General features: G+C 44.9%; 1 protein-coding gene across 1 annotated transcript in view; it reads right to left on the bottom strand.

Moving 5' to 3' along the window:
• The window catches only part of atrn (attractin), a 210,513-nt gene extending 192,762 nt beyond the window's left edge, over window positions 1-17,751 (bottom strand). Inside the window, exon 1 of the mRNA XM_062981636.1 lies at window positions 17,183-17,751. Coding sequence (XP_062837706.1) covers window positions 17,183-17,457 — 275 coding nt within the window. The 5' untranslated portion in view covers window positions 17,458-17,751. The remainder of the gene's footprint in view (window positions 1-17,182) is intronic.
• Window positions 17,752-23,327: the final 5,576 nt, after the last annotated feature.

The following is a 23,327-nucleotide window of genomic DNA, read 5'->3' on the forward strand; positions in this document are numbered from 1 at the left end:
CACAAACAACAACGCAGTCATTACATGCCCGCCTCCACACTGCGTGAAGCGCCCCCAAGCTCTAAATAGCCCCAAGATACTTTTATTTTGCCATCTTCTCATAAATAGTAATTTCACACATTTTCCCAAGAGGACCCATAAAGCGAACCTTCAGCATCACTGCTATCAAGTACAGGAGGCTTAAAATAACCCAGTGCACCATGACAAGAAGCAAACAGGTTTTGGCAGAACTGCATCCTCAAGCGAAATGCAGGCTGGTAAAATCAAAACACCCCACATTGGGATCTTTTTGCTCAATCAAATTAGTCATGGATTAAAATACCATTTTCACTGCCATTAAAATCTGATTTTGGTAAGGTTATCTAATTATGACATTACTTCCATGCAACAATATTAGCCTTGTATAAAATAGGCTCCATTCCATAACAATAAACCTAAACTGTAGCTCTGGCAGAAACAGAAAAATGCATTGTTACAGGAAAGGTGTCTATTTAGAGTACTGATCTAAATACATTTACAGATTTCCCACAGAATCAGAAATCTTTGTCCATCTAGGACACATGACTCTGATTTCTGTGGTGCCTTTTGGATTAACACATTTGTGTCATTAGTTTCTGTAGGCTACAAAATCAAACAATTTTATGTCAAAAGCTAGTAGTATATACACCAATAGAAATGGATACAGACATTGTTCCATTGAAATTTTCTGAAGGACAGTAAATATCAAGTATGCATCAAAAGAATCCTTTCACTCACATCTTAGCCCTGCACTTCAGATTCACCTTGTCCATGACTGATAATTGTTCTCTTTACAGATGCAGTCTTCACCTTATCAACTGCTAACCTATTAAAAGTATTTTAGGTCACCTTTCCTTACAAAGCCTCCCAAGGGAGAAGGGGGCATAAACCAAAAGGTTAAAACAGAAAAATATGCAGCATCGTTAATCAAAAAGAGTATCTGTTGTTAGAGCAATTTTTAAAAATGTGGTAGTAAAATACCATTCTACATTGAATACAGCCTGCAAATCTTTAAGGTCCGTTTGAAAATTACTGAAAAGCTCATCTCAGGAGGGCCTTCTATCAAGGTTGGAAAAGGCAGTCTCCCTCCCCTCTACCAACCTGGATCACACCAGCAAAAACATAAATTGGATTTTTGTGACTAATCTTAGGACCAAGCAGGTTGGTATGGGAGTAGACAATCTTTCAAAAGACCCAGTTCAGCCCTGGAAATAGCAGTTATCTCAAACTGATAACAGAAACAATATTGAATGTAGTGAACTCCTAGCCCCAAAAACCATCTGACAGCTACATTCTGTACCAAGTGAATCCTTGAAACAAAGGTGGGCAAAGAGCAGACCTCCAGGTACTCTTGCCCAACATTTCTCAGCACTTGCTAGGACTGATGGGTGTTTCCATTCAACAACACTTGTCCACCTAAATCTTACGACTTCTTTAAAGATATCTCCATATTTTTCCAGCTCAGTTTGGTAGTAACTTAGTCATTGGATGACTGTAGTAGAGTCTGACAAGAAATCAGCCAAAGCTGGTAAAATCCACTACTGGAAATAAACAAAATCTGTGCCGTTGCAAATAGTCTCAAGTACAGAACTCCCAAGCCATGCCCCTGTTCTTCCAGAGAAAGGCAATCTCTTCCCACAATAATCTCACACCTTCATCCAGTTATAAAGGTTTTCAATACCATCTTATTCTGAATTGACACTCAACTTCTTTGCTTTCTCCTTTCTCAAAGTTGCATACAGATAACTGATCAGGATTCCCACTGAAACTCCAGAACTATTTTTTTGAAAGGAAAGCACTATTGGCACACCAACTGCAGAAGAAAAAGCCCCAACCAAGACAAGGTCTCCAGATGCCAAAAAGCATGTGAAACAAGACAAAACCCAGAATCACATGAAAAGCCAACAAGACGGAAGAAAACAGAATTCTGATCACCACATCTTGGGTACACCCCTCTAGAAAGAACTATGGCCATGTGTAGTGTTGTACCCCTACCACCAATTCTACATCTGCTAAGTCTCAGAAGAATGGCAGACTGAATGGTGTCAAAGTCCACAGAAATGTCCAGAAGAACCAAATTCTCCCTGTCCCTACCATAACTCATTTACCAGGACCAGCAACAATTTTGAGACATTTCAATTTCAAAATAAGATTGAAACAGATTGAAGTAAACACATGGTCTACTCATACAAGAGAAGCGAGCCTTTGAAGCATGCTTTTCAGTTGGCACATCTAATATAAGCCAAGATGACCCAGAACACTACAGCACTTTAATGGGCCAAAGTTCAATTGTTATTCTTAACTAGAGCAGGTCCACTGAATCAACTGCTGAATGACAAACCCTCAAGCAGATTGCAATGGTTCAATTAATCTATTCTAGATTTTGTCACTAGTTTCTTCAATCTTTAAGACAGTCAAGAGAAGACTTCCCAATAGTTCCACTCAGACCAATTAATATGTCCAATGTGATGGGATCATGAGAATGTAAATCCAAAACATGTAAAAGGTCAAGAACATCAGAACAAGAATGATAGTCCTAGGGAAGCCAATGGATTAAAGCCCAATCTCTGACATTATCACTTTACCTTCAGGGGAGATATTGCAAGGCATGTTAAGATTTTGCTTCCATCTCACTGTCTTATTTGTATCTCAGTCTAATAAATCACAGATAAACTTGATTATTCATTACAAGACAATGCAATCCTCTAGTTCATCTGAGTCATAAAAACAAGTCTACTGCTTTAAATACAACTCAAAAAGTCTGCAGAATACTATTCTTCACCTTCTCTATAAATGCTGCACTAACTCCCCACCCTGACAGTATATTCAACCAATCCCACATCTTTCATTGTGTCAAAATTATAGTAAAGTCACTCTGTGAAACTATATACATACCTATCCTCCCTCTACACGCAATGGCATTTCACTGCCTCTCAACAACTGCAGATAAAATCCCTAAGGTCATTCTTGCTAAATAATGCTGTAAAGAAGCCCAGAAGTTCTCATCCTCCTTCCCTGGATCTTAGGCTAGTTCCCTCCTCTCAACAGAACTAGGTATCACTCTGCTTCTGACACAACCAGTGAGGCCTACAACTTGGATCCTTTATTCATTGTGTTATCTGATTATTTGCATGTGCAAACTATGACTCCCACCTCACTAACTTTCCATTCAGGAAAGTTCTCAGCCCTTGGAAAGACAAATTCACCCTGTCTTTGCAAGATGAAAACAGGTAAGAGTTTTCCTTCATCTGCTATACAGGATATTCAGGAAAGGGAGGCAGCTAACATGACTTAATAGTTCACCTCCGGAAAGTGAGGAGTGTAACCAGGAAGGCACAAAAGATTTAACCACTGAGAACAAAGAACACCTTGAAAAATATGGCACAGCAATGCTATGACAATATATTTTCATGGGCAGATAAACCATTCTGACTGATTAATAATTTGCAGTCTAAATTGTGAAGCAGAACAAAGAATGTTCACGTCTCTGCAGTCTTGCTGTAAAACCACTGAAAAGGCATTTATTAATGTGAGCTAATATTGTCAACCCCAATTCTCCAACTTCTCACATCTGAGAATACCTATAAATGCGTACTTTCATCAGCATTTATAACTGGAGAAATATATTCTAGTCCACAAAATCTTATGCCACAATTAATAAGTCTTTTAAGCTCTTGTAAGACTCACAGTCCTTTGCAGTAAGAAAAAAAAAACTGCTATCTTGGAGCAGTCTGGTTCTTTAATCCCTTCGGCCAATAAAATATGAATAGTGGCTTTGAGTCTTCTTGTGAAGAGAAAAAGCGGGATATAAACAAACATAATAATAGTAATAATAATAATACCCACCAACACATATTATAGAGGTAAACTGTAATCAGCCATCTGCATATATGGGTTTCACTTTTGCAGATGTGATTATTCATGGATTTGATTAATATGTTCTCTTGGCAATAAGACTTCTAAATTCTATAAGACTTCTACCGGTGATCTTCTAACAGAGTTCATCATAGAGTCATAGAGGACTTAAGAGATTCCTGGAGAGGTGTTCTCCCAGATAAAAATAGCAGGGTTTTTATTTGTCTTTTTTCCACTTTTGCAGGGGTCCTGCACCCCTAATCCCAGTGAATGTGGAGGGCTGACTATACTATAATTCTTCAATGCTGACACCTAAGAGGTGTAATACACAGAATGGCTCCTCTTTGCTTAAGCATACTAACCTTGCATCCATTCTTGCCTTCTCTGCAGTTGCTTCTCGGATCTAACCTAGGCAATTGTGGTCCAACCTCTTCCTTTACTATTCCTATCTACTCAAATGGTTTCCTCAGACAACTGAGCTACCTTGGAAGCTTGTCTTTTACTACATTAACAGAATAATGCCATAGATGAGTTCAGTGCAGGCTGTTCCTGAGCTGGTAGCTATAAGACTAAAGCCTCCAAGTTACAGCTCAGTTTCATTTCCTAAGTTTTACTGCTTTCACACCCAGGTCAAGGTATGAAAAGCCTGAAGATTTTCCACCTCTACTGTCACCTCCACAAACCTATCTCCTCCCTACAATACCTGGAAAGCCCAGGCACTGCTGCAAGGCCCCCAGTCCAAAAACTTCAGCTCATTCCTGAAAGGCAGGCTATACTTTGCAAAAGAAGCAGAGGTAAAACTTCCCCCTCATTCAATCCAAATGGAACTCTCAATTATAATCAAGAAGGCAGAGGAGCTGTGCCAAATAAAAAATAAGAGTGAGCCAGTGGTGCACATGAAACATCACAAAATGTTTTGTTCTTGCAGTCATTCCAATGATATCCTCTCCCTACCACTCTCTGCCCTCACCTCTTCCAGAAACCCCTCACCCAGATATCCTGGCTTCCCTCCTTGTGAGGAAGAGCAGGCATAACAGGTTACATACAAAGTCTCCTGGATAAGTAAGCCACACATGGAAGCTCACCTTCCATCAGCCTTATCTCCAGTCTTCCTTCCCTCCCTTCTTCACCTCTAAGCAATGCACTTTGAACCATCACAAGTTTCCTTATTTCAGTGATTGTTGTTACCACCATCATTTATTCCTATAGCAACATGTGTGAACATAATTTCCAAAGCAAAACTGAAAAAATAGGCAGCACATGCAATACATACATCCACTCTGATGATACATCCACATACCCCCCCCCCATCTTTGCAATCTCTCACACTGCCCCCCCCCCCACTTCTCCATTTGAATCCTTGAACATTTCCATTAATTTCCATGAAATTGTGCAGAGAAAGGTGACAAAATGATCAAAGGTTTGGAAGGCAAGCCCTATGAGGAGCAGCTTAGGGCTCTGAGGATGTTTAGCTTGGAGATAAAAAGGCTAAAAGGGGACATAAGAGCCAAGTTTAAATATCCGAATGGGTTTCAGATGGAGGAGCAGGAAGCCTCATTTTCTGCTGCTATGGAGACTAGGGCAATGGATTCAAATTTCAGGAAAAGAGATTCTACCTAAATCTTAAGAACTGTTTCCTGATGGTTAGAACTGTTCAAGAGTGGGATATGCTGCCTCAGAGTCTGGGACAATTTCCTTCTATGGAGGATTTTAAGCAGAGACTGGATAGCCATCTGTCGGGGGTCATTTAGTTGTGCTTTTCCTACATAGCAGAAGTGGGTTGGACTGCATGGCGCTGGGGATCTCTTTGATTCTGGGATTCATTTAGCACCAAGTGTGTGCATAGCACTCTACAAAGCAAAACTAAGGCCCCATCTACACTGCCCATTTGCATTCAATCACTTCTTATGTGGCATGAACACATAAAGGACTACCTCCAGACAGATGGGGGATTCCCAGTAAATCTGTAGAAGCAGAAAATCCAAAAACAGTACATTCCTGGTAACTCTGGTTTCATTTATCCAAGTCTATGGCCCCATCTATGGTGATTACTTCACGAAGTTTCAACCAGAAAATCCTAGAACCAGCTTGTGGCCCGGGTGGCGATGACACAAAGCACAGAGCTCCAACGTACATTTGAGGCTTTCTTTTGCACACTTTTTTGGGCATCTGTTGTCTAGCTGCCACAGTTTGAATCTAGCTTCGTGTAGACAGGGCCAATGAAGGCCACCCGAACAACCCAAGGGGCACAGCCACTCCAACAATACCTATTACACTGCTGTATAATGCGGTTTCGTAACGAAGTAAAGGTAAAGATCTCCCCTGATGTTAAGTCCAGTTGTGTCTGACTCTGGGGGTTGGTGTGGTGCTCATCTCCATTTCTAAGCCGAAGAGCCGGCATTGTCCGTAGACACCTCCAAGGTCATGTGGCCAGCATGACTGCATGGAGCACCATTACCTTCCAGCTGGAGTGGTACCTGTTGATCTACTCACATTTGCATGTTTTCGAACTGCTAGGTTGGCAGAAGCTGGAGCTAGCAGCAGGCGCTCACTCCACTCCCCGGATTCGAACCCGCGACCTTTCAGTCTGCAAGTTCAGCAGCTCAGAGCTTTAACACACTGCGCCACTTGGGGCTCCTTAATGAAGTAAATGGAGCCTTAATCTCAAACCCTTCACCCTTCATCCTTTCCTCATTCTGAGGGTTTTCCTTCCCTTCTTGCTATGCATCCCTGAGCTTTCCCATCAACTCTTCTTAAGTTCCATCAACACTGTCATATAACACATTTTGAAACTGCATTCTAAGATAAGTGTAAATGCATGCAATGCAGTGTAGAAACATTGAACCACATTGCAGGGAGTCCCCCAGGTTTGGGCTAAAGAATACACAATTCTTTATCCCAGACATGGTCTGCTTATACAGTACCTTCTGCACTGTTATATAATGCAGTTTGAAACTGCCTTCTAAATTCAGAGTAGTTGCATGCAATGCAGTTTATTACAGCTGAACCACATTACGTACATACATACAAGTAGAGAGAGAGAGAGAGAGAGAGAGAGAGAGAGAGAGAGAGTTATACTTTAACAATGTACCTGTTCCAACTGTTAGGAATTGTAGGAGTTGAAGTCCAAAACACCTGGAGGGTCAAAACTGGCAGATGCATGATCTACACTGACACAGCAAAAATGTAGCTGGAGATACCTCCTCCTCCACAGAAAAGTCCTGCTTTGTTGTTTTACATCTCTTTCAGTTCCTGAGTTACAAACATCTATCTTACAAATAACTCCTAGTTAAGAACTGGGGTGAGACAACAGGAAGTGAGAGAAATCGATCTCTTCGAAGGGAAATTCACTCCTGAAAGAGTTGTTGTTATGCAGAAAAGGGCTCTCCCCAGAAGCTTTATCTCCAATCCTTGTTTACACAGCAATATCCAATTATCCCAGGAACAGAAAGTGAGGTGAAATCTTCTGAGGAGGAGCTCAGACAGCAAAACAAGCACTACAGGGGTGTTAATCAACTTGTTTGAAAGGTGGTCCTGGAAGATAGTTGTCCAGATAACCTGGACAAATATATGGGTCGTAGAGCAAATTAAACCTAAACTCTCCTTAGAAACCAATATTACTCAGCTTAATGTGCCATACCTTTTATGAGAAGATAGGACTTGCTAGAAAAGACAATGTTTGGAGGTAGTAGAAAAAGAGAGAGAGTACATTGCAAAAGGATGGAATCCATCAAGAAAGCCAGGGCTATCCTGACTGAAAGACATTAGCTTGCAGAGAGAGACTTGGAGGTCTCTCATTCATAGTGTTGCCACGAATGGGCATATTTAGCCTGCAGAAGAGAAGGCTGAGAGGAGACATGATGAGGGCCATGTGGCAAGATGTGAGGGGAAGTCATAAGGAGGAGGGAGCAAGCTTGTTTTTTACTGTCCTGGAGACTAGGAACAATGGCTTCAAAGTACAGGAAAGTAGATTCCACCTGAACATGTGGAAGAACATCCTCACTGTAAGGAGAGCTGTTCAGCAGTGGAACTCTCTACCCCAGAGTGTGGTGGAGTTTCCTTCTTTGGAGGCTTTTAAGCAGAGTCTGAATGGCAACTATAGATGTGTGTTTATCCCCTGGGCTTTAACATGAGCAGACCAAATATTTTGTTTCTATATATTTCTTTAATTTATAAAAATTGCCAAAGTGCCCTGGAAATTGTCTACTGAGAAATTGTGTACATAAATGAGAACTGTCTAAATAGCTGCCTCTTTTTGTCCTGCCAAAAGTGACTTTCCTGAAATTGAGGAGTAATGGAGAATGTCAATCACAGTCCTGTAAATGTTTCCAATACAAGAGCAACTGATATTACAAACATGACAAGAGTCTGACACATTTCAATGCACAAATTCAAAAAATAAGTGCCTTTGGAGGAAAATACATGGTCAAAAAATTCAAGTTGTTGGAAAGAGAACGGGAGAAATAGCCGCATGCTCTAATCTCACTTAGACTTCTAAATTCTTGTATTTTAACCCTTTCTCACATCAATACATTAGGTCAAAACAATGTATGTCTCATTCATGCTCATTTAATTCTCTCAACAGCCCTGTTGTGTGGCCAGGCCAAAGACAGAAAGCAGCTAAATCAAAAACAGCAACTGAAGCTTATACAAGAAAGTGCAGTAGAGTCTCACTTATCCAACACTCGCTTACCAAGGTTCTGGATTATCTAACGCATTTTTGTAGACAATGTTTTCAATATATCGTGATATTTTGGTACTAAATTCGTAAATACAGTAATTACTACATAGCATTACCATGTATTGAACTACTTTTTCTGTCAAATTTGTTGTATAACATGATGTTTTGGTGCTTAATTTGTAAAATCAACCTAATTTGATGTTTAATAGGCTTTTCCTTAATCCCTCCTTATTATCCAACATATTCACTTATCCAACGTTCTGCCGGCCCGTTTATGTTGGATAAGTGAGACTCTACTGTATAACTATTCACCAGTGCCTTCAAAGTATATATTTAAAACCAGGAGTCCCCAAACTACAGCCCGCGGGCCACATGTGCCCCCCTCCCCCGAAACCATTTATCCGTCCCCAACCACGGGTCCCTCCACCTCCGCCGTGGAAGGCGCATGTGGGGCAAGTGAGGAGGTGGGAAAGGAATGCGATTTTCCCTCCTCCCTCGCCTCCGCTGTCAGGGAAGATGGGCACGGGGTGAGGGAGGAGGGAAAATTGTGTTCCTTTCCCGCCTCCTTACTTGCCCTACGCGTGCCTTTCCCACCTCCCCCCTCGCCCGGTGCGCATCTTCCAATGCTTTGCTTGTGCATTCTATCACACTATTTTGAAAATAATTTGATTATTGATTTAATTAATAATTAATTATTAAGGGGTGCTTTGCTAGTGCTTTTGGTGCACAAAGGCAGAAGGGGGTTGACCTAAATGGCCCAAGGGGTCTCTTCTTCTTCTTCTTCTTATTATTATTATTATTATTATTATTGCTTGGTGGCCAACTACAGTCCGGCCCTCTAACAATCTGAGAAGTAATGAACTGGCCCCCTGTTTAAAAAGTTTGGGGACCCCTGTTTAAAACCCAATGTCAATATATACACACGACTAGTTTCGCAAATCTTGGGATCAGAAATGTCATTCTTCACTAAGTGCATCTACAGCAGTGGGCTGCAAGGATGAAAATCTGGTCCGTGAACCTCCTTCCTCTTTATTTTATTTATTTGTTTATTTTATTTCCGCTCCTTTCCACAGAGCTGACCAAGCAAAAGGCGACTACTGGATGACATACGTTCTGTAACAGAAACTAGAGCTGATGTGGTCTATCCAATGCAATTTTCTGAATCAGCACCCCAAATACCCAAACTGAATATAAAGCTGACCAAAAACTGATTCGCAACCCTTTTGGTACTAATATTGGAGAGGGGTCCCTGGTCGAAGTGGTCCCTGGTCAAGTGGGCCTGGTCAAAGTGACCCCTGGTTCAAGTGATCCCTGTTTAAAGTGGCCTCTGGTCAAAGTGGTTCCTGGTCAAAGTGATCGCTATTCAAGTGGGCCATGGGTAAAGTGACCTCTGGTCAAAGTGGGCTTGGCCAAAGTGGTCCCTGTTTAAGTGATCCCTGTTCAAGTGGGCCCTGGTTAAAGTGACCTCTGGTCAAAGTGGTTCCTGGTCAAAGTGATCCCTATTCAAGTGGTCCCAAGTCAGTGGTCCCTGCTCAAAGTGATCCCTGTTCAAGTGATCCCTTGTGATGACCCATGGGCCTTGTAGTCCTGCCCAGGACATTGTAATTCCTGATGAAGATGAAAACTTGGGTTTTTTACCTTCCCAGTCTGAACTGGATTCCTCTCAGCCAGATCTTTCCCAGGCAGATCTGGGAACCTTGCACCTGCAAGAAAGTTGTCTCCCAGAAGTATGTCAAACAAGCCCAGAGCCTACTTCTCCCGTATTCTTGCGCCGGGAGTTTTGTAAACAACAGAGAAGTTTGGATTCAGCTTCGCGCAGGAGTGCAAGGATTGCAGCTAAGAATGTGGCCAATTAAGACTGCTTCTCGTGAGAATCTTTGGGGAGTCTCACATCTGGTCTCAGAGTTAGCTTTCGGTTCTGATTCCCAGAGAACTGCTTCGGCGGGAAAGCTAGACTCTATTTAGGTGTTTTACCCGCGTAGTAACTTCGCGGAGTCAATTCGTCAGCCTACGGAGCGGGTCGTGTCTGGACAGCGCGCTCCGATTCAAGCCTCGCTCTCGCTCAAGCCTTGCCTGGCTATCCAGCCTTCGCCTTGCTTCCCAGCCTTTGTTTACCTACGGACTTTGCCTTGTTTCCCAGGACCAATCCTTGCCTTGTACCACGGATTTTACCAAGTTATTCCACGGACCTTGTTCTTGTTCCTAGTTACCTTGTTCCACGTTCAAGCCTTGTTTCAAGTATCAAGTTATTTCCTAGCCTCGCTCAAGTTTCATGGACTAAAGGACCTTGTCGTCTCCCCTCACTTTGCTTGGCAAAGTGAGTGTTTCGGTTATTGGATTACAACTTTGGACCTTAATATTTCTTATTGGACATTGCCTTCTTGGACTAATTCTGACCTTTCCTGAAAGGTCTAATTCTGGACTATTTTCTACACTTGTTTTTATTAACTTTATATATTCCTTCAATAAAGATATTAGATAGATTCTGGCCTCTGTGTATGGTTATTGGTGCTCTGCAGCCTGGGTCTTGACAGTTTGACTCCGCCACCCTAAGCACCAATTAACCTCGGCCAGAATGTCTACCGGAGTCGTACCTGGGCCGAGCGGCCAGCCGATTACCTACACCATCGACAAGGAGGAGGTGGACCGAATCCGTGATAAGCTCAATGCACAGGATGGAGAAATAAGGGGTTTGAAGGAACGCGGAATTCGTCTTCCGGCCATGGCGTTGCCAACCAAGTTTACTGGAGAAGCTTCTAAGGTTCATGTCTTCCGTCGCCAATGTCAAGCTTATCTAGAGGCCCGTGCTGCCGAGTTTCCCCAAGAAGACATCAAAGTGGCATGGGTTTACAGTCTTCTAGACGGGCCAGCGGCCAGCTGGGCGACGGCACTGTACGACCAAGCCTCTCCACACCTAAGATCAGCGCAACGCTTCTTGGACCACCTCAAGGAGACTTGGGGAATCGAGGACAATTTGGAGGCAGCCGGTCACAAACTCCGTCGCCTTTTCCAAGGAGACAGACCTATGTCTCAGTATATAGCCGAGTTCCGAGTGCTGGCCCACAACACCGGCTGGAACGATGTAGCCCTCAGGGGACAATTCCGGGAGGGTCTCAACATTGAAATGCTGGAAGAAATCTCCAAGGTGGATCCTCCCCAGACCCTCGAGGCACTCATTGATCAATGTTTACGGGCTGAAGTCATGATTGCCAACAGGAAACAGTGGGTTCGAGGCCAGGGCGGTAGAGCCGGGGCAAAACCCCCCGCTCCCGCCAGCGTTCAGCCACGTCCGGTCTGGAGACCCCCACCGCCAACCCCATACCCCAGAGGGAGCGAGGAGGTGCCGATGCAGTTGGGCAATGTGCGTCCCAGACTAGATGCCGCCGAGAAGGCCCGTCGTCAACGCTTAAACCTCTGCTGGTACTGCGGGAACGGGGGCCACTTCGCCAGAGAGTGCCCAGCCAAAGGGAAGCCTGCCGCCCGTCTTGCGGCGGCGTCCTCCACGGAGACGAAGACGTCTGAGCCGACTGGCACACAGCCGGCGGGGGAAGCCAACGACCGGGTGTAGAGAGGCTCGCCAACCCGGTCAAAAAATCCATCCAAGAGCCGCCAACCGGGGTCCTGTTCCTTCTCGTGGTCACATTATGGTCAGCAAAAAGGGGACCCGTCATGATCCACGCCATGATAGACTCTGGAGCTACCAACAATTTCATCGATAGAGAGTATGCCGACTCTCTGGGATTACAATATCATGATTTCAAGAATGCCCGTGTGGTGCAAGCCATAGACGGCCGCCCCCTCAAGACGGGCCCCGTAAGTCAGTGGTCGGAACCCACCAGGATGTGGATAAGGGAACATATGGAAGAGATTTCCTTCTTTGTTACCGAGGTTCCTCATTTCCCTGTGATTTTGGGAATTCCATGGCTGACTCTCCACGACCCTAACATCTCCTGGTCCAACAGAGAACTGCAGTTTGCTTCACCGTACTGCCAAAACCATTGCCTCGTAGCCAAGGTATGCCACGCCACGGACACCGAGCCCATCATCACCTTGCCAAAGAAGTACTCCGAGTATTGGGATGTATTCAATGAGAAAGAAGCCGAAAAATTACCCCCACATAGACCTTATGACTGTGCCATTGACTTGGTGGAGGGGGCCCCGATCCCGCGAGGGCATCTCTACTCCCTGACTGAACCAGAGCAAGAAGCTCTCAGGGAATTCCTAGAGACAAACCTTCGCAAGGGATTCATCAGACCCTCTCAATCCCCAGCCGCCTCCCCAGTGATGTTTGTGAAGAAGAAGTCAGGGGAACTACGCTTGGTGGTGGACTACAGAGCATTGAACAATATCACCAAGCGGAACAGCTATCCCCTGCCCTTAATCTCGGATCTATTGGATCGGCTTCGAGGAGCCAAGGTTTACACCAAGCTGGATCTTCGGGGGGCTTACAACTTAGTTCGCATCAGGGAAGGGGACGAGTGGAAGACCGCCTTCCAGACCAAATTCGGATTATTCGAGTCCCGAGTTATGAATTTCGGTTTATGCGGAGCCCCCGCAACGTTCCAGCATTTTGTCAACGACATTTTTCAGGACTATCTAGACAGGTTCTTGATAATCTACCTGGACGATTTTTTGGTGTTTTCTAGATCACAATCAGAACATGAGAACCACGTCAAAATGGTGTTACAACGATTGCGGGATCATGGACTTTATGCCAAGCTGGAAAAATGCGCCTTTGATCTACAAGAGGTAGATTTCCTTGGTTACCGCATCTCGCCTCTAGGGCTTTCCATGGATCCAGCCAAGGTTTCAGCAGTATTGGAATGGCGGGCGCCAACTAACAAGAAAGAGGTGCAGCGTTTCTTGGGGTTCGCGAACTATTACCGCAAGTTCATTCCAGATTTTGCCCGCTGGTCCGACCCCATCACTAGCTGCATCCGTGGAAAGCAGCCTTTCCGCTGGACTGATCAAGCAGAGAAAGGGTTCCAGCAACTAAAGAAACTATTCACCTCCCAGCCAATTCTACAGCACCCAAATCCTGGAACCCCTTTTGTGGTGCAGGCGGACGCCTCTGATGTGGCAATTGGGGCTGTACTCTTACAACCGGTGGGAGATCACCTCCATCCCTGTGCCTTTTATTCTCGTCAACTAACCACACCAGAGAGGAATTACACCATTTGGGAAAAAGAACTACTGGCCATAAAGGCAGCCTTTGAAACTTGGAGACATTGGCTAGAAGGGGCCAAATTTCCCATTGAAGTCCACACTGATCATCGTAATCTAGAACATCTAAGAACTGCCCGCAAACTAAATCAGAGGCAGCAACGTTGGGCTTTATTCTTTGAACGTTTCAACTTCCAGATCCATTATGTGACCCCAGCCCAAACCAAGCAAGCAGACGCCCTGTCACGTAAACCGGAATACGCTGCAGGACGCAAGGAGACCTTTGAATCCCAACTGCTACAACCCGAGAACTTTGCCACGCTCACGGTGGGGAACACCAAATCCATTCCCATTGGTTCAACTTCCCCTACTCCAGGACCCATCTGTGCTCAAGAAATCAGGGCTAGTCAGCAAGCAGATGCCTGGGCGCAGGACCAACTTCGCCAAGGTCTGCACTTTCCCTTTTCGCTTAAAGATGGGCTGCTCTGCTATAGAAATCATGTTTATATCCCACCCGGACCGGGCAGGGAAAAAGCGCTTCGTCTGTGTCATGACTGCAAACCAGCAGGACACTTCGGACTATTTAAAACTATGCATTTGATCCTAAGGGATTTTTGGTGGCCCAAGATCCGCAAGGATGTGGAAAAATATGTCAACACCTGCCCAGTATGCCAGCGCTCCAAGATACGAAGGGAGAAGCCCTCAGGGCTTTTACACCCCCTTCCTACCCCATCTCGCCCATGGGAAATAATTTCCGCGGATTTCATCACTGACCTACCACCTTCCTGTGGATTCACCACGATTTTGGTGGTGGTGGACCTTTTCACCAAGTTAGCCCATTTCATTCCCTGTGAAGGCCTCCCCACGGCCAAAGAAACTGCGGATCTATTTCTTCAACATGTTTTCAGACTACATGGATTGCCCAAGAGTTTAGTCACAGACCGTGGATCTCAATTCACCTCTCGTTTTTGGAAGGCACTACAAAAACTATTGGGCATAGACTCTCGCTTATCTTCAGCTCATCATCCCCAAACAGATGGGCAAACGGAGCGCACCAATGCCACTTTGGAGCAGTATCTTCGCTGTTATGTAAACTACCAACAGGACAATTGGGCTTCTCTGTTACCACTGTCTGAGTTTGCCTACAACAATGGAGTTCAAGCTTCTACAAAAGAAACGCCGTTCTTTGCAAACTACGGCTTCCATCCACGTTTCTTTCCCCCTGTCATTGAAACTTCAGAAGTTCCCGCAGCAGAGGATTGGCTGCAGGAACTCACAGCGGTGCAACAACTTTTGCTCCAGCAACTGGACCAAGCCAAGGAGGACTATAAACGCCACGCTGACAAACATCGCCAGCCGGGCCCCGAAATCAAGGTAGGAGATCGGGTTTTTCTGTCCACTCGCTTCCTGCCCTCCCACCGCCCCTGCCGGAAGTTAGATGCCCGTTTCATTGGCCCCTATCCAGTGGTGGCGCAACTTAACCCCGTGACTTTCAAACTCCAACTTCCGCGTTCAATGCGCATTCACCCAGTGTTTCACCGTTCCCTGCTCCTTCCGGCGGATGGTGTGCGACCTGATACAGACCAACCGGCCCCCCCTCCTGTTTTGATGAATGGGGAGGAGGAGTTCGAGGTTGAGGACATTTTGGATTCTCGCTTTCACCGCCGCCGCCTACAATATCTCATTGACTGGGTGGGTTTTGGCCCTGAGGAACGCTCCTGGGAAGACGCCTCCACAGTCCATGCTCCTGATCTAACCCGTCGCTTTCATCAGACCTATCCCACCAAACCACGACCTCGCGCCTCGGGGAGAGGGCCCCAGTTTGGGAGGGGCCTTGAGGAGGGGGATAGTGTGATGACCCATGGGCCTTGTAGTCCTGCTCAGGACATTGTAATTCCTGATGAAGATGAAAACTTGGGTTTTTTACCTTCCCAGTCTGAACTGGATTCCTCTCAGCCAGATCTTTCCCAGGCAGATCTGGGAACCTTGCACCTGCAAGAAAGTTGTCTCCCAGAAGTATGTCAAACAAGCCCAGAGCCTACTTCTCCCGTATTCTTGCGCCGGGAGTTTTGTAAACAACAGAGAAGTTTGGATTCAGCTTCGCGCAGGAGTGCAAGGATTGCAGCTAAGAATGTGGCCAATTAAGACTGCTTCTCGTGAGAATCTTTGGGGAGTCTCACATCTGGTCTCAGAGTTAGCTTTCGGTTCTGATTCCCAGAGAACTGCTTCGGCGGGAAAGCTAGACTCTATTTAGGTGTTTTACCCGCGTAGTAACTTCGCGGAGTCAATTCGTCAGCCTACGGAGCGGGTCGTGTCTGGACAGCGCGCTCCGATTCAAGCCTCGCTCTCGCTCAAGCCTTGCCTGGCTATCCAGCCTTCGCCTTGCTTCCCAGCCTTTGTTTACCTACGGACTTTGCCTTGTTTCCCAGGACCAATCCTTGCCTTGTACCACGGATTTTACCAAGTTATTCCACGGACCTTGTTCTTGTTCCTAGTTACCTTGTTCCACGTTCAAGCCTTGTTTCAAGTATCAAGTTATTTCCTAGCCTCGCTCAAGTTTCATGGACTAAAGGACCTTGTCGTCTCCCCTCACTTTGCTTGGCAAAGTGAGTGTTTCGGTTATTGGATTACAACTTTGGACCTTAATATTTCTTATTGGACATTGCCTTCTTGGACTAATTCTGACCTTTCCTGAAAGGTCTAATTCTGGACTATTTTCTACACTTGTTTTTATTAACTTTATATATTCCTTCAATAAAGATATTAGATAGATTCTGGCCTCTGTGTATGGTTATTGGTGCTCTGCAGCCTGGGTCTTGACATCCCTGGTGAAAGTGGCCTCGGGTCAAAGTGGGTCCTGGTCAAAGTGATCCCTATTCAAGTGGGCCCTGGTGAAAGTGGCCTCTGGTCAAAGTGGTCCCCAGCCAAAGTGGTCCTCAGTCAAAGTGGTCCCCAGTCAAAATGGTCCCCAGTCAAAGTGGTCCCCAGTCAAAGTGGTCCCCAGTCAAAGTGGTTCCTGTTCAAGTGGTCCCAAGTCAAAGTGGGCCTTGGTCAAAGTGGTCCCTGCTCAAAGTGGTCCCTGTTTAAGTTATCCCTGTTCAAGTGGGCCCTGGTTAAAGTGGCCTCGAGTCAAAGTGGTCCCTGCTCAAAGTGATCCCTGTTTAAGTTATCCCTGTTCAAGTGGGCCCTGGTTAAAGTGGCCTTGGGTCAAAGCGGTTCCTGCTCAAAGTGATCCCTATTCAAAAGATCACTTTGACTTGGGACGAAGTGGTCCCAAGTCAAAGTGGGCCTTGGTCAAGTGTTCCCTGGTCAAAAAATGGTTGGGAACAACTGATCTGCATTGTGAAATTAATGCAGTTTAATACCACTTGAACTGCCATGGCTCAATGTTATGCAAGCAAGGGAGCTGTACTTTTCCAAGGACGGGGGACGGGCCGGCTCCCTCCTCCTCCCCCTGGCACTCACCGGAAGCGCCCCCCGCAGTGCTGGCACTGTTCTCCGACCCAGCCGTGGGGACACTCGCAGTGCCCGGTGCTGGGCTGGCAGCGGCCGCCGTTGGCGCAGGGCTTCTCGCACTCCTTCTCCGCCGGCGCCGCCTCCGAGGCCCCCGCTCCGGCCACGGCCAAGGAGGACGACGAGACAGGGCCCAGCGCCGGGAGCAGGAGCAGCAGCGCCACCGAGGCCCAGAGGCCCTCCCGGAGGAGGACGAAGAAGAGCGCCCGCCACCGCCGCCGCTCCATCGCCTGACTGACAGACAGAGAGGAAGCCGCGCCGCCGACGAGAGCGCCGCCGACTACGGATCCCGACGAGGCTCAATCTTCCCCTTCCCTTTCTCTCCTTCAGTCACAACACAGTTCGGATTGAGGACTACGGGTCCCCGCGAGGCTCAATCTTTTCTCTTGCTCTCCGAGCTCAAGCTTCTCAGCGTCCCCTCCCGATGACGTCAACGGCCACCCTGATTTAGGGGGCGGAGCTACAAGAGAACTGGACTAGGCCTCCAGCTTCGCATAGGACGTCTCTCTCTAGGGAAGAGGCTCGGTATCCAAGCAACCGACGAAGCGAAAGGAGGGAGGGTAAGGCGGGGCTTAGGGATGGAAGCTCTGATCGGATTAGTTGGTATGCTAGATTGAAAAGAGCGCCCCCCAATGAAAGACCTGGACCTCAAACAGGTTCGGAAACATGAGGGAACGCCACAAGAGTTTGAAGAGGAATAGGCCGGGGCTTCAGGATGGCAGTCCTTATCTGATTGGTTGGCATGCTAGATTGATAGAACCGCCAACCAATTAAAGTCCTGGATTTCAAGCCGAACTTCCAACAGGTTCAGAACCATAAGAGGAGACCGAAGAGAGCTAGAGCGGGGCTCTGGGATGGCAATCCTTATCTGATTGGCTGGCAAGCTAGATTGATAGGACTGCCAACCAATTAAAGACTTGGACCTCAGAGCTTCAAACGCATGAGGGAAGACCACAAGAGTTTGAAGAGCTTCGGGATGGCAATCCTTATCTGATTGGTTGGCAAGCTAAATTGATAGGACCGCCAACCAATTAAAGATCTGGACCTCAGACAAGACAAGACCACAAGAGTTTGAAGGGATTAGGGCGGGGCCTCGGGGTGGGAATCCTTATGTCATTGGTTGACAAACGCGATTGAGAGGTCCGCCGACCAATTAAAAACCTGGACTTCAAGCCGAATTTTCAACAGGTTCAGAATAGGTTGAAGAATGTTTGATGATGCATCTACACTGTAGAATTAATGCAGTTTGGCACCACTTAAACTGCCTTGGCTCAATGCCATGGACTCCTGGGAACTGTAGCTTTGCCAACAAACTAGAATTCCACAGCATTGAGCTATGGCACTTTAAAGTGGTGTCAAACTGGGTTAATTCTACAGTGTAGATACCCGTGAAGGGAACACTAAGAATCTAATGGAGTTGCCTAGATGGACATTCAACTCGACATACCGGTATTTAATCCAGTTTGAAACTGCATTATATGGTCAGTGCAGACTACTATAATGCAATTCAGCTGCATCATTTGAGTTTGTAATAATTATAATAATTATAATTATCTGCTGCTGAGTATGCATGCCCAGTGTGGAACATCTCAAGACGTTAAACTGTGGAAGTGGCTCTTAATGAGACATTGTCATGGTTTGCAATGGCACTGTGCTGTGTGTTAACTGGAAAATGAAGTGCATGAAGCCGATTGGCTGAGCCTGCAAAGACCTGGAGATTGATTTGATACTGTTTCTGTTCTGCTGCTGCAGAAGCAGTTTGGACAAGTTTTTCAGTGCTGACTAAGTACTGCTGAGAGAGCAGTGTGTATTCACAGAGGCCTTGCCATTTTTGAGGCCTGTTTGCTGCTGAGAAAGGAGGGAGAAAAACCAGATCTGTATTCTCTGAAGCAGATTTGTGGACTGAGAAAGGACTGTTTATGACTACGAACTTATGTAAGTGATCAGAGGGACCATTGTAAATACTACTGTTTTTGATCTCTTGGAATCAGTAAAGTTCCTGTACTTTTGTTCTGCAAACCTGAGTGGCATGTTATTGTTTTGCGGGTAACTCTGAATCGCAGGAACACGCAAGAGCTTTCATTTATCATCATCAATCTGTTACAGACATGCTGCATTGATGTCTACGCCCCACACCATTGGAGATGCCAAATAATGCCACAATAGACCTAAATACAGTAGAGTCTCACTTATCCAAGCTAAACGGGCCGGCAGAAGCTTGGATAAGCGAATATCTTGGATAATAAGGAGGGATTAAGGAAAAGCCCATTAAACATCAAATTAGGTTATGATTTTACAAATTAAGCACCAAAACATTGTTATACAACAAATTTGACAGAAAAAGTTGTTCAATACTCAGTAATGTTATGTTGTAATTACTATATTTATGAATTTAGCACCAAAATATCATGATATATTGAAAACATTGACTACAAAAATGGCTTGGATTAGCCAAAGGCTTGGATAAGCGACGCTTGGATGAATGAGACTCTACTGTATTACTATACCCCATACTATGTCATACTGTAAACTCTTGGCATGAATATTGAAATATGCTGCTGCTGCATATTGAAATATATGAAATATATATTGAAATATAGGCATTAAAAACAAATAATCACAAACTTAATGCAGACAGTTTTACTGTAGCTTTGGGAATGCAGTATTATTTCTTGGATTTTTTTCTGCCAGTTGCTTGAGTGCTCTGGTTAACTGTGAACCTACAACAATGATAACAACAACAATAACAACACAATACTTTCCTGAACTTTGAACCTTCTCCCTTAAATACTTTTAATGGCTCCTTTCTATCAGCTGTCTTTGCTGTCTAACAGCTGTGTTTAGGAGCCAAGGGAAGTGTTTGCTTTCCTAGTTAATGATCTCCAGGAAGGAAAATAATTGCCCCTTAATAGATACTATCTGGAGTTCAAAGTTAAGCATACCAGACATTGTTATGAAATTATGCATTACCTTGGCACCGCAAAAATTGGCAGGTTTGAATTTTCATTTATCACATTTATAACTCAAGATAGGTGCCAGTCTTTCAGGCATCACCATTGTTGCTTTCTCTCCCAAAAATTAAACCATCCAGTCGTTTATTTATTAATGCATCTACACTATAGTATTAATGTGGATTGGCACCACTCTGACTGCCATGGCTTAATGCTATGGAATCTGGAGATCTGTAGTTTAGTGATGCAACAGCAATCTTTTTGCAGAGAAAACTAAAGATCATATTAAAACTACAGCTTCCAGGATTCCACAGCATTGAGCCATGGTACTTAAAGTGGTGTCAAACTGAATTAATTCTAGAGTGTAGTAGATGCATTCTGCAGAATGGGGGAAAGAAGTCCCTGAAAAAAAGGTTCTAAATCGGCGTTTTTTTCCAAAGCACAGCAATATGAACCTGGTGTAATATAACCTGGTGTATTTATATAAAGGGTCTGTTGATTGGACATGACAAACAGCATTATACTGAATGCAACCTTTTTAGTGCATATTCATCAAGAAATCAAAATACCAAAGTAGGCATTTGTTTGTCTTTAACTGCTTGGACAGGCTGAGGAAAACTGCTTTCTCTTCTGCGTTTTCTTTCTCAAATGGGGACCCCATGAGGTCACTCAGACTCACCCTCTTTTTATCAAACAGAAATGTAAAACCCAAATGCTATCGATATAATAATAATAATTAATAATGCAAACTAGAGCTGACAGCTGGCACAACAAAACATTGCATGGAAAGTTCCTTGACAAAATTGAAGGAAAAGCTGATAAGGAGAAGACCTGGCTCTGGCTCATGAATGGGACCCTGAAGAAGGAGACAGAAGGCCTGATCCTTGCAGCCCAGGAGCAAGACATCAGAACAAAGACAATTAAGGCCAAGATCGAAAAATCAGCTGATGACCCAAAATGCAGACTGTGCAAGGAAACCGACGAAATCATTGATCATATCCTCAGCTGCTGTAAGAAAATTGCACAGACAGACTACAAACAGAGGCACAACTATGTGGCCCAAATGATCCATTGGAACTTATGCCTCAAGTACCACCTCCCAGCAGCAAAGAACTTGTGGGATCACAAACCTGCAAAAGTATTGGAAAATGAGCACGCAAAGATACTGTGGGACTTCTGAATCCAGACTGACAAAGTTCTGGAACACAACACACCAGACATCACAGTTGTGGAAAAGAAAAAGGTTTGGATCATTGATGTTGCCATCCCAGGTGACAGTCGCATTGACGAAAAACAACAGGAAAAATTCAGCCGCTATCAGGACCTCAAGATTGAACTGCAAAGACTTTGGCAGAAACCAGTGCAGGTGGTCCCAGTGGTGATGGGCACATTGGGTGCCATGCCAAAAGATCTCAGCCGGCATTTGGAAACAATAGACATTGACAAAATCACGATGTGCCAACTGCAAAAGGCCACCCTACTGGGATCTGCACGCATCATCCGAAAATACATCACACAGTCCTAAACGCTTGGGAAGTGTTCGACTCGTGACTTTGTGAAACGAAATCCAGCATGTCTATCTTGTTTGCTGTGTCATAAAATAATAATAATCATCATCATCATCCTCATCATCCGAAAATACATCACACAGTCCTAAACGCTTGGGAAGTGTTCGACTCGTGACTTTGTGAAACGAAATCCAGCATGTCTATCTTGTTTGCTGTGTCATAATAATAATAATAATAAACTTTATATATATCCCACCCTGGAATTGGCCCAGAGAGAGATGTTTTGGAATCTCCTGGCAGTTTCCAAGACAACAGTTAAGGGGTGATCTCTATTCCCATTGGAACCTGCCAGAAATTCATTATAATGACAACGCAGATGGGGCCATACACACCACGGATACTAGTCCCACGGAAATGGAATTGGTATATATTTAGATTTATTAAAGACATGCCAGGGAATCCGACAATCCAGAGTGAGTATTTTGTAAGCTGGTGCCGCATATGAGGTGTTTTTTTTTTTTAAGGGTCCTCTTTTCCTTGTTTTGATTGAATGCAACGGGACTTTCTCAGGGTTAGGGCCATGGCATTCAGATTCAGGAAATCCCATTGCCTCCTCAATGGCATTTGCTGCAAAGGTATGGCAAAGAAGCATCTAATGCCATCCTCCTTCTCGCTCACTTTGCCAAGTAATCAAACCCGTAATCCAACAGATGTGCACACAATAAGAGTTTTTCTATAGGTGACACCTCCTGCAAACCCACAAAATGATTAAACAGGATGAAGGGGAGGAGGAGAGAAAGTATCCTGTGCTTTTGATAGATATTGCATCTCAGGGGCTGATTAAATATTGCTGCATCCTGTCCTCGTCAGGCAACCCAAATTAATTCCAAAGCCTGCCCTTGATTGGGATTACGCTGCAGACAATATGAGGCTGCCCAGATTTAGAGGACACTGACTTCAACGTGGGCATATTCTTCTGTTTTCTGCAGCTTCTATTGTATACTCAGTTCTAAAGGGTGAAAGAAAAGGAGATAATTAAATGACGGTGATATCTACTTATCGATTTTGTTTTGTCTGTCAAGGAAAAAAAAAGCATTAGCTATCGCTACCTTTTAATTATCCCATTTCATTTTTATTCCCCACTTAGAGCTGGGTGTACTTTTTCATTTTTTAGTGGCCGAAAATCCAGCCGGAGTTAATTAGCAATTATCGTTTTGCCATCTATGAGAAAAATCTATGTTCGTCAGTAACCCAGTCCGCGGTGTCTTACAAAGCGGGTCCTTATGAATTTTACATTACGGATTATCTGGAGGCTTGTAGGTCATGCCTGGAAAACAGGCAAAGCCTTATCGGTTCAATGAAAGGGCAGGGATGCGTGCCGACTTCAAATAGCCGCCAACGACGACGTCGGAGAAAACGCAGTCCATACAAGATTATTATTATACTGCCAGGTTTAGGAAAGGAAACGAGAGCCTGTGGCTCTATAGCCGAGCCCCAAGAGGACATGCATCAGCATGAGCATCACCAGGTCACATCCCCAGCATTGCCAAATAAAAGCCTTCCTTTATTTCTGACTAGCTTGGAGACCCGACATTGCCTGGGTTATTAGAAGAAGGCATTGTTTGTTTTGGGATATTG

Source organism: Anolis carolinensis, chromosome 5 (genome assembly GCF_035594765.1).
Source record: "Anolis carolinensis isolate JA03-04 chromosome 5, rAnoCar3.1.pri, whole genome shotgun sequence".
Lineage (NCBI taxonomy): Eukaryota > Metazoa > Chordata > Lepidosauria > Squamata > Dactyloidae > Anolis > Anolis carolinensis.